The 12,457-nt window shown below is 40.2% G+C and overlaps 1 protein-coding gene across 1 annotated transcript in view; it reads left to right on the top strand.

The window, feature by feature from the left end:
• Nucleotides 1-563: 563 nt before the first annotated feature.
• LOC118323492 (neurexophilin-1) overlaps nucleotides 564-12,457 on the top strand; it is a 14,894-nt gene continuing 3,000 nt past the window's right edge. The window contains exon 1 of the mRNA XM_035655466.1: nucleotides 564-620. Within this exon, the coding sequence (XP_035511359.1) occupies nucleotides 564-620 (57 nt within the window). The remainder of the gene's footprint in view (nucleotides 621-12,457) is intronic.

The raw sequence follows: 12,457 nt of genomic DNA, 5'->3' as shown, positions 1-12,457 counted from the left end.
GGGGGGGGGGGGGGGGTTCGTGGCGAGAGAAGAGGAGAGAGGCACACACAGAGAGGGAGAGAGAGTAGAAACTGTTAAAACGTGTGTTCGTTCTTGCCAGCCTCAGCATCGCTCAGTTTCTGCAGGAGGCTGCAGCTCAGGATCTCCGCTGGCACCGATGACCAGATATGATCTATACCCACCACTTCCCAGTGAACCCATTTCACTCTCAGCTGGGATCTCTTGATTTGTTTGCATGGATGATAACAGCCTACCGCATATTCATGGATTTCTCATACCACAACTAATTTGACTCAAACCCGGGATTGGTGAGAAGAAGAAGAAAAAAAAAGACAAGACAAAAAAGGGGGACCTCCAAGTGGTTTCCAGCGGGGTGTTTTTTTTAGGTTTGTGGAAGCTGTAGTTCAGCCTGTATTGGACATGGGACCGTGCGTCAGCCGAGAGGGATCCGGTGCCGGAGGAAGAGCATCTTCCTGAAGGAGGAAAAGCCCGTGTGCGGGAGTTTTTTTAATTTCCCTTTTTTTGCTACCGGGGAGGGGGAGCTGTGGGTTTTACGCGCCGGAATGATGCGTCCCAACCGCGGCTTCATCCTACTCCTCCTTAACGGAACCGCTTGTTTGGTAAGAGAGTGGGAGTGGGGAAAAGTCACACTGTAGTCTTTACGTGTCTTGCTACTAATAACCTTTTAACACCTCGTACCTGCGCCGGTAAGGAGTCTGCAACCCGTTTGCAATAAAAAAAACTTCCAAACTCACGAATATAAGTAGACTAAAATTACGAGGACAAACATGTGGGAATGGTAACCGATAGCTGAGATGATGCTGATCAAAATGATAAAATTACCAGACGTGCAGGTCACTTGTGTCTCCTGCAGAGACGCAGAGATAATTCACGCCCGCTGTGCTCCCAAATGCATTTTTATACTGAAGTCTGTGTTGTTTAGGCCCTAATTTAGAATTATGAAGTAAAAATTCACTTTCACCCTGTTCAGGGACTCAGGTACGGCGGGTGCATCACTATTCCCAGCGGACACTCGTGCTTGCAACGTGCGGAGCGCACTGTGCCGACGGTGTCCATCATCAGTGTGCTCTTCTCTGCGCTTATGGGGAGTCATTAATTCTACATTATTGGGACACTAGGAAGCATATAACTGAACATGAAAGTAACAATTTTCACCTCAATAATTAACACGAAAAGTGCACGTGTCGAAAATCAATTACACTACAGGCAGGTGACCTTCCACGTTCATCCGAACCAAGAAAAGAGGCGACACAAACACTGCAAAAGCATTAATAAAATAATAATGTTAAAGCTTTAACCAGTTTGATATTTATGCTATGTGTATACTTAATCAAAGCTTGTGTCAGTCTATTAAACTGCATACACAATTGTATGTAATCTGAAGAAAGTGGGTTTATCTGCAGTAGCCTACGCATCTGGTTTAAAATAAGGAATTTAAACCAGACACACATTTTATCAGATATGTTTTTATTATTCACATTATTTGCTACAAACAGTTGCAGGGAGACACAGGGTGCATGAGATTTAATGTGGCATCCCTGAGACAGGGGATGGACTACTTTTTCATGTCAAAGATCTTTAGAAAGATGAGACATGTGGCTCTTTTTTGTTAAGTCTTTAGACTCTCACCTTTATGTCAGATATGATTAAATACAGAATTTATACTGTAGGTGAGGTGATAACTTTGGACTGAGTGAAACCTCTCATCAGAATAACCAATTTCTGTTCTCTAATTCAAATAACTAATAATGAATGAATTGTAAAAACTTCCAGTATACATAAGTAAAGCATGATACTTTCCTAAGGACCCACACTAATATCCAGACATGATCTTTTTCTGAAGCCTTAGTGAATACCATTACATAACCTTACAATCAAATTTGGACCAACCCACTCCTCTTTCATGTTGGCTTGCAGATTTATTAAAAAGCAGCCTTTAATGAGAAATTAGCTCTTGATTCACATGAGAAAACTTGAACATCCTTCTGCTCGGAAACCCCTGGGCTGAGTATCACAGGGCCCAGGAAATGAGCATGCTCTAAAATAACTAAATAAAGTACAGTGGAAATATTCAAGTGAGGTTGAGTGCTTGTTTGATGCACCCGTTTGTGTTGACATCCCTTCAAGGATGACCTTGTGGTTTTCATATTAAGGTATTATTCAGGTGCTCAAAGTAAAGTAATGGCCCTTTTGGTGATGTGAGGTCTAACAGGAAGAGGTTGTAAAAGACTAAACACATACAGATTTATTTAGTTGAGATGGAGCTGTTTCATCAGATCAGAGCAAGAAGAGACCACACGCTGACTTAAAATATGGGGGATGAGCGCCTTTTCAGCCGTTGTATAACTAGATACAAGAGTGTGGGATAATAGGCTTAACACTCACTCTTGTGTTGTCTTGGTTCTGGGAGCATTTTGAGAGCTGCAGGGCTACAGCCTATTGTAACCCAAAAGGTCTGTGGCTAATGATAATGAAATTAATTGGGGCTTTTTCTCCCTCTCCAGACCATGTATCTATGAAAAACGTACATGACATCCCTCAGCAGGAGATCTTGGGTAATTCATTAGCCCCGTGACATTGATAAATTATGGAGCAATTAATAAATTAAGTAACTTTTTATTATGCAACGGAGCCGCAATTAATAATCTTATAAGCCTACTATGCATTAAAATTCGATTTGGATGATTTTCTGTTGTAATAGCTCCACAATTCGCAGAGAGGGTTTAGGTCTCAGGGGGCCTTTTGCAAATGACTACTTATATAGAGGACTATTTAACACAAGGTGCCACTTTGGTTGTTGTTTATGTGATGAATGATGTGTTTCAAATGTTAATTATTCTCTGTATTTGATTGGAGGGTTATGAATAATATAAACCATCTCAGTTGTATAATTGACTGCTTGAGAAATTATGTTTATTTTTGGCAGCGGTCTGAGTTATTTTTCATCTGTGATGCTCAGCAGGCTGACTGGATTTGTTTCAGTGAACTAAGTGGCTAATATGCATATATCAAGAGAATAATCTGTGGAATATTTAGGAGGATAGGTTGATATTTAGTGTCCTTTCAGTGTCCTTGTGAGCAGAGCCAAGGTGTGTAATCTGCTTTTTATGTTCACGATTAAATCGATTAATTGTTCGTTCTATAAAAAGACCGAAATACACGCATCCTAGAGCGCAAAGTGACCTATTCAAATTGCTTCCTTTTCCCCCCAATAACAACCAAAGATAAAAAGGAAAGGAAAAGCACCAACGTTTTGCATTTAAGAAGTCTGAACCATCAAATATTTTACGGAATTTTTGCTAATCGATTATTAAAATAGTGGCTGATTATCGTACTGTCAACTGACTAATCATTTCAGTTCTAATGTGAAAGCCTTTGTAGGGACATTATTAATAACTGAACAGATGCAGCAGATGCCAGCTCACACTATATGCAGAGGAAAAAAAGGTGCCTATAAAATATAAGTTGACACATTGAAAATAGACAGGACAGATACAGCTTGGTGTAATGAATCGAGAGGAGGTGTAAATAAAGTAGATAAAGTGTTAACAAAAATACTAAGTTAATCACCTGACTCAGAGGTTTATACACCTCATTGACAGTCATCACAGATTCGTTCTACCTTTTGCACAAAAACATCCAAGAAAATGCACATAATCCACCTATAATTACAACTGCAGCAGTGTGGCTGCACACAGCACAAGATTGACAATCTGAATCCTCAGGCCAGCTGGTGAAATCTGGGAGGTGTGAGGTGAACAACAAGTGCTCTTCCCTCCTTCAACAATATGAATAACTACCAATAGAGGGATTAAGTGCTCTCGGACAGGCCATGAACTCAACTGCTTCAGTAAACTGCAGACTTTCTCCCCCCTGCAATTACTACAAAATCACACCCTTTCATAGAAGTACATTTTTGCTCTTATGCATGGTTAAAGTGTGATTTCAAATAGGTATATTTTAAAAAATAAATTATAATTTTACTCACTCAGCAATCCACAAGGAGGCATACACGTGTGCACTTAATACATGTGCACTCCCACAAAAGAGCTCATTATTTAAGGTATTCTGACCTTGCACATGCTGCAACCTTCATATGGTAAAGATCGCTGGGGAAGCAGGCGCTCTCGACCCTTCATACATGCTCACATTGAGCTTGCAGCTGCTCTTTCACACAAGAATTTTCTGGAAAGGATGAGCCTCAGGTAGCCTCTGTGTGGCCATGAGATACAGGGAGGCTTTATACTCCCTCTGATTGCTTTCAGTACAGATGCAGACACGGGCCATCGTGCTTGATAGCTGAATTTCACCTCTGTAGCTCAGCGCAGAATACCACTCTTTGCAGATTGAATCTTGGTGAAGACATTCATACATATTCGAAGGTTCATGTGCCACACTCTTTTTTTGTGCACATAGGTAATTTGAAAATATAAAGAAAATACGTCACTTTTTTTGCATTGACAATAAAGATCTTGTGCTGTTAAAGTATGTTTTCCATTTCTAAACTTTTGTCATCATCCTCCATTTGACTTTGCCATCAGCAAACTTACCTACTGGTATTTAACACAGCTCGTCAATTAAAAACAAATCATGTTCTTACAGTGAAAGCTTCACAGAGCCAAAATTCCTTTCATGACAAAGACGGGATCGTGATTAGGCTGAACAGAGCAATGGCACATTGAATCGCAACATACAACAACTGAGACAACAAAAGGCATGGAAATCTAAGCACAACTGCCTGTACTTTGCCTGTAACACCACTCAACAGTATGGTGCAACAATGCACAAACACACACTGTGAAAACCTGAATATTTGTGTGTGTACGATTACAATGCAGTGGCTGTCTGGCGCTAATTCTAACCGCATCAGACTCCTCTCTCTGTTGTGGCCTGTCACAAAGTCTTATTTTCATGTTTCTTAGATACCTGTCCTCCTCGCAGGGTCACTGACCTTGTCCAACCAGATACATCCCCAACTAAGCAGAAATACTACCTTAATCCTGAGAAAACAAATAGAAAAAACTCACTGTCTGATACAGCATATATTGCATGCAGACACAAATGTGAGACAGCAGCAGCAGAGTGAATACTAATTTAACTTTTTATTTTTTTGGGCTTTCTCGCTCTCTTGAGTCTTCTTCTTTGCCATCATTGTTGCAACGTGCATGTCAGAGCTCATAAGCTTCTGCTCTTCACCTCACATCCCACACAGACGCAGGAAACACAAAACTCATTCATAATTGTCAAATTTCTATCATAAGGGAGGATTTGGCTGCACAACCACAGTGGAAGCAGACAGAAAGGTTTATTGCTGATGACATCTCCCTGTACTTTCCCCCTGCGGGTGCATAAGGAATCATAGGGGGGTGATGTGAGAGAAACAATTATCAGGTCGTGGCATCTTCATCATCAGCAGCACAATAATATGCTCTTCCCTTGTTAGCCATTCATTTAGGAGCAGCCCAACACCCCCTGTTTAAATAGCATTAAACACTTGAACTAAATAAACTAAATCAGATATCTAAATTAAGTTAAATATACTTTCATTCATTCAATATTAAGAAAACTCATTTCATTTTATTCGGGAAACCAAGAGTGTAATTGTTTTAATAGATAGTGAGTTTGAGAGCCACTTCAGCATGGTTCCTTGGAGTAATGATGCATAACAAGTTTAGCTGGAAAGATATTAACATGACTTTGTCTTAAATTGCAAAAGAAAATAAGATACATGCTGAATTATAGCACACCATAACACACCATACACACCTGCAAAAACTTTATCATTTACAAAAGATATTACTTATAATTTTATCTTGTGTATAACACACTGATGCCCATTTATAGAGCAGCGACGATTAGTCAATTAAACAATTAGTCAGCAACTTTTTTTATTTGATAGTTTCGGTCATTTTCTAAGCAAAAATTATTTTGCTGGTTCCAGCTTCTCAAATGTGACGATTTGCAGTTTTTCGTTGTATATATTATAATTAATATCTTTGGGCCGTTTGTGGGATAAAACAAGTAAATTGAGTATTGAACATTTTATAGAGTAAATTAAATTACTTAAGAAAATTCAAGAAAATATCAATATTGAAAATAGCTGTTGGTTGCAGCTGTACCCATTTTACAAAGTCATTTCCAGTGATTTCTAAATCCACAAACTGCACATCATGTTCAGTTTATACATTATTACTCAAAAACACCCAGCTTCAGCCTACATTTGGCTTTTTTGGCTCTGCCAGCACATCTGGTCAAACAGTATTGTCATTATATTTCAACTTATTTTGTTCAGACTTTTTACATTAATTTCAATTTTTTATATGAATCAAATAAATAACCCAACAATAAGCAGATACAAAAACAATATATAGACATGAAGAAGTGGTGGCTGAGCAGTACTGGTGCTGTAATAATGGACAACCTCTGTGGCTTCCTGCCTGTGGTGTAAAGCAGCTTGAGTTATGCACAACCACAGCAAGAGTGACCCCAGAGGTGCACCCCCGGTGGCCACCATCTGAGGAAGCCAGGGGGTAAGGGGGGCCCTGTTTTTCCACCTCTACCCCGAATTCCTCTCCTCCCCCTCAGGCTCCCAGCAGAGAGACAGACAGAGAGAGAGAGTGAGAGAGATAGACAGAGAGAAAGCATGCTCCCTGACACACTGACAGCCCTTCATAGTGAAGCGCCGAGCTGTCCTAAGACAGAATACGTTGTCTTCTCAAAACCAGCACAATTTATTGTTGTGGCATTGCTCTCTGGGAGACTGCAGGGGAGACAGAGCAAATCCTGGAAGAATATCTGTAGGTTTGTCTGCTTGTTCGGATAGTGAAGGGTGGATTACAGTGCACAGCTTAAAGAAAAATTACTCGTAGCCTTGGGTAGAATGAGTGGGTATAACTCCCAGGGGATCCAGATAAAGATGCACTTGACTTTCACACAGAGGAATAACTAAGGATGGGAAAATCCATAACAGACGTTTTAATTTCAGCGAGCTTCTGCTGGAACTGACAATAGTAAAAGTTGTTTTACTGCATTGTGAAAATGTTATGGAAAGTGTCAATATAGAATGAAATTTTCAACGTTTCAAGATCTGTAGGCATCCAAACAATATTAGAAAAGGCGATGTGGGACCAGGGGACGTGGGTTTATTTGAAGGGGGAACACCAGGCTGTCAGTGTTGTTTAACGCCAAAGGAAACCGAAGCTTTTCTGATGCCGCAGGCTCTGAGGTTCATGCTGACCTCATCGTGGTGTGACTGGAGCTGCTGGATACCACACCAGAATGAGACCGGTCGAGCAAAAGCCCATTTATATTCTCAATTCTCTCACAATCCGTAAACAGTCTGTTCTGCGTCAATGAACATCTAGTGTGCAGTTCACCAGCGTGCTGCCCAGTGACGGTACAGTGATTTTCAGGGTCAGAGTGGTGCACATGGCCAGTCAAGGTCCGCTGAGGGTCTTTACCAGGGGTTTCCAATTAAAGCAGTGAGCAGCCACAGGGATCAGGGAATTTGGCTGAGCTTGAAAGAAAAGTGTTTCAAGTGTAATAAATGGAAAATAGAAACCTTTCTTGCAGAGTATAATGATTTTCTGAATTGAATTGAGAATGTTTTGCTGTAGAATATAAGACAAAAATGACTAGACAATTATTTCAACCTTTATTTCCAGGAAATGTCAGCCTTCATGCACTTATCCATGACCCTATTAAGAGCTGTTGTGTTCTATATGTTCTATATGTCAACGGTTTGCTGACCTAAAGTACTAAATTGATTTATTTTTATACATAGGAGCAGTTTCTCAACTGTTTCCTTTGTAGTTAAGGTCTGGTTAGGCTTAGGCAACTGTAGCTACTTGGTTAAGGTTAACCGTACTAAAAGGAGTTTTTAAATGGTTATGAAACAGTTTCAATTTTATACTGATGTCTCTATATAAGCCACACAAGCAAACAAGATCATCAGCGAGAAGATTGGCTATTTCTATATAGTTATTCTTCAGGCCTGTCACTGGGTTGGATTCCCATTGAAATCAAATAAAACGAGACAGCGGAAACACTAGCATAGGGGCTACCAGAATCAACACAACATGATTGTTCCTTGCAGCTGCTTTAATGAAAAGATTGTGTTCATGGTTAAAAGAAACAAACATTGACTACTGGTAGGAGACAGACCACAGTGTCACATTCTTTGTGTGTCCACCCATCCACCAACTTCCTCACTAAGACATGGATAACTTTCTGGAGAGGGCAGTTATTATTCATCCGACTGGTAGTGGTCCCTTGTCACTTAACGCATAGGTTGTTTAAAGAGTTTAAACAATGTTGTTTCTTGTGCAGTTGAGAAGGACTGCAGTTTAAACCTTTTGTCAGGATGCGTGTCAAATGTTTCACAAGTAAGCACTTGTGATCAGATTTCACTTCCCTGCTCACTTTTGGTTTTATATGTAGCTTAAAGACTGCAGCTATACAGAAAAAAGTTGGACTTCAGCTAGAGAAGCGTTTGCTGTGTCAGTTTGGTAATTTACTGTTGTCTGAGCTGTGTGGCCTATGCAAATAAACTGTGTTTTGAAGGTTTGTAGTCTGCATGCAACCTGTGAAACTAGACTGAGCTTCAAAGCAATCAGGGGTGCATTCGTGTTCACCATATAAATGTGAACACATATGCCTATCTCTAAATGTTGCCAATCCATTCTTGGTGAAACCACATTTGTATTTAAAGTCCACTTATGATCATATCCCAAGATTCATTGCCTTTTAGTGCTACAGTAAGTGTGAACGGAGCCTCATTCACACAGTTACACACATTCCCAGCTGGGAGCTGCACAAACCATCGTCTTTTGATTTGACCACTTAGCACCTTTACTGAAGCAGCCTCGCTTAAGAGCATGTTAATGAACAAGAAAGCATAATTCATTTGGGTTTTTGTTGGGGATTGAAACTGGCAACCGTTCAGGTATTTGTGCTTTCAAGCTCCTGGACTTCAACTGAAGCTTTTTATACCTGATTGTAGAGTCCTTCCAGTTTTTACCAGACAGGTGTGAATACTGTAGCAACACTTTAATCAGCTCCGTCCCATCAGCCCATGCCTTTCTCCCCACTCTCCCTGGGGAGATACTGGGGAGACACCGTCCCCTTCCGCCCCTCTCCACCCTACTCGCACCGCCAACTTGTCAATATCTTATAATGTAAAAATTTGATAGCCAATTCAGAGCCCGGCTTCTCTCTGAGCATACAAAATGAGCCCTACTCCACTGGGACCACACAGCTGAATCTGTCCAAAATGAGCTGGGAAAGCAGGTGGAGGATGCAGAAAGAAAGAACAGATCGGAAAAAAGAATTTGGAATAAAAAGATTCAGTGTTGTGAGTTTGTTCACCCACTGCAGATCTAAGCTCCAGTGACCCCCAAGAAGCCGGAGTAAATTATTCATTACGAGTCAAATGGCTTGTTTCTTGTGAAATTACCTTTCTCTCCCTCACCTCCTCTTGGATCTACACTAGCCAGAAGAATAATTAGTTATAAGGGCACAGCCATTTTCAGACTTTAATCATGTAACAGAGGAGTCTCATGCAGTGAGCATATTATATCTGGAGACGCAGAGAGGAGACAGAGGAAAAGAAAAAGAATAAAGCATTGACGAACACTTAAGAAATCTGAGCTGCCTGGGTCTTTAATTAAAAATTGATGTCATATTAGAGATGAAGATTTCAACTCAACAGCCAGAGGAAAATGGAGTGCTTATTGAACTTGTCAGCTCCCCAGGATGAGCACATGCTTTCAGCCTCGCTGGGTGGCTCCACAGGCAGATTCTCTGTATCGATCAATCAATCAACCAATCAGTCAATCAATTTACATACTCAATCATGCATCCATAAGATACTATTTCAAACTCATAACAGACATCACACCAAAGACATACACATCCTAAAAGTGTTTGTTTGAGGATTTGCAGAACAAAACTTTTTACGTTTAAATTATTATATTTCAAAATGAAGTCAAAAGAAGTTAAATTTTGGCAAACCAATTTATGTTTAAACTAGAATTAACAATGTATTTTCCCCTGAAACTAACCTAATCAGTGTTTACTGGGATACATATATCAGAGTAAAAATGTATTAAAATAAATATGCTAGCTTTTATTACATTTGCAATAGATCAATCAAAAATAATTCCCCAATAGGGCTTTAACTAACAATTGTTTTCAGTATGATTAATCTGCATATACACATATTAAACCTGCAAAACCTGACTTTCTAACCACTTGGGGGCGGCAGGAACAAGCTGTAAATACAGCATCCGCATATTATCTCTATTTATTTAAGTGAAAACAGTAGCTAAGTCATACGGCTAACTTGTCAACAAACAGTTGCTTAGATACACATCGAGCAAATACAGAGCAACATTGGCTTTAATTTGGTGTCATATTGGCATATTCCGACTCCTTTTAGCCCTGGTTTGGTCTCCCCAGCTGCTGGTCGCTGACTGTCTCTGTCTGTAGGTGTCTGAACAGGTAGTGCACAGTGACTTCTTAGAGCTTTTTTACTGAAAACAACTGCCTGTTTCAACTAAGAACTACACTGTGAGAGCAGTGAGTGAAAACAAAACAGTAAAGATGGTGCCCCTTTCAAATTAAGTAGTCATTTTGCCCATTCTTTATTATAAAAATATTGATTATAGGCAAATAATGAATTATCTAATGCACAAAAATATATAAAAATTTACAATGATATGAAAAACTGAAAAGCTTTGCCATTTTTGCCAGAAAAGTGACAAAATAGTCTATAGCTCTTTACATTTTTGAAGTAAAACATATTGCTGTTGCAGTAGAATAACTGCACTCAGCAAGTTAAGTCTGAATGTATAAACTCAAGTGCGAGTCTAATTTAGGAACAACATCCTTTGGTTGACACACTGGTCTGTCACCAGTCCCCTGCTTCTGTAGGAGTTGCAGCACAGATTTCAGTTAAGTGGCTCCCTGATCTCTGTGCTGTATAATGGCAATAGTGTGCTTCTGTCACCAGGGGAAAGGGGTTAAAACGGTGTACCTGTCACTGTAACAGGCTGATTATTGCCTGTGGAGCTGGCAGGCTTGTGAGGATCGCTTCCCTCCCCACACTCCCTGCTGGGAAAGAGGCCTAGGGCCTGTGCTCACTGAGGCTGAATGACTCACAATTACCACAGCGACAGAGCCTGCAGCCACCTCCCATCCTCTCCAGCCGTTTCACTGACTCACTTAGCGCACATGACAAATGACAAAATCACCCCGAACCTCCGCCCCCTCACTAAGACCTGATTGCCCATCGCCCACACTTTGCCTACAGTACTTAAAGCTGGGATACATCTTGCCAAGCTTCATGGAACAAAACAAACTTAGTCACAAAGTAACTTGCTCTGGCCTTTTAAAGCAGCATTTTACTGTGTTATACTATATACTGTAGATGGTTTAGCATGCATATTTTATTATGACCTAGTGAACAGTAAACCTTTGACAATACCGCAGCAGACCGGGAAATATTTTTTAAACTCATCAAAACATTTCAGCGGCCACAGAAAAAATGTATATGATTTGTGGTGCATCGTGTACGGATGACTTCTTGCACTGTGTCTTCAATATGAAAGTAAGTGAGTGGTATGAATACCCAAAGCAGACAACTGTAGTGCTCAGCTGTTAACAAAACAGTGTTGGGGTATGCATGCTAAAATGTGAAAATATTCCAACTAAAGTGACGCAATGCATTCATCTTTTGGCAATGTGAAAACAACAGCGAACACTGGGGTTTTTCTACAGCGTTTCAACTTGCTTACATAGCATAAGTCACTGGAAGCTTGCTGATAGTTAAATCTTACACCTCATATACTCTCCTAGTTAAATGCAGAGTGGCGAGAGAGTTGTATCAGTATGCAGTTTTCAGAATGCAGTGGAAAAGAAGGGGTTGTTATAATATTTAATGATGAAAAATATGATAGGTGCTGCTGAATAACGTGCGACCTCTCTGACCTTTGGTCACCAGATTCCGAGGTTTTGAAAACATGTACATTTTATATAAAAAGTGACACAATAAACCACTTATGAGAACATTTACCTGCAAAATTGTATTTAAAGGCATTATAGTGGTTTGGACAACCACACAGTATGTGTTCTCCCACTGCAGTGATCATTACAGCTCTGGCTCAGTTTTTTCTTGTTTTTTCCAAGCCATATTAAGCTCATTTTAACATTTGTCTTTAACAATGATGCTGCACACTGAATCTGACACCTCCAGCAGTGCCAGACATTTAAATCTTCTGTTCAACAATAGCACAGCTCACTTCATCTCTCCTCCTGCAGCCTGGCCTCTCAGGCTCTCTAATGAAGACTGTGCAAGAGAGGGAGGGATGCCTTGCTCAATATGTAAGCTACAACAAAGCATACTGCAATATGTTTTTGCTCAGATAGGAGCATTGGC

This window comes from Morone saxatilis, unplaced genomic scaffold (genome assembly GCF_004916995.1).
Source record: "Morone saxatilis isolate NCDOM2014 unplaced genomic scaffold, NCSU_SB_2.0 Contig14, whole genome shotgun sequence".
Taxonomy (NCBI): domain Eukaryota; kingdom Metazoa; phylum Chordata; class Actinopteri; family Moronidae; genus Morone; species Morone saxatilis.
Note: the sequence above shows the minus strand (reverse complement) of the source record. Positions and strands in the feature narration are given on the sequence as shown.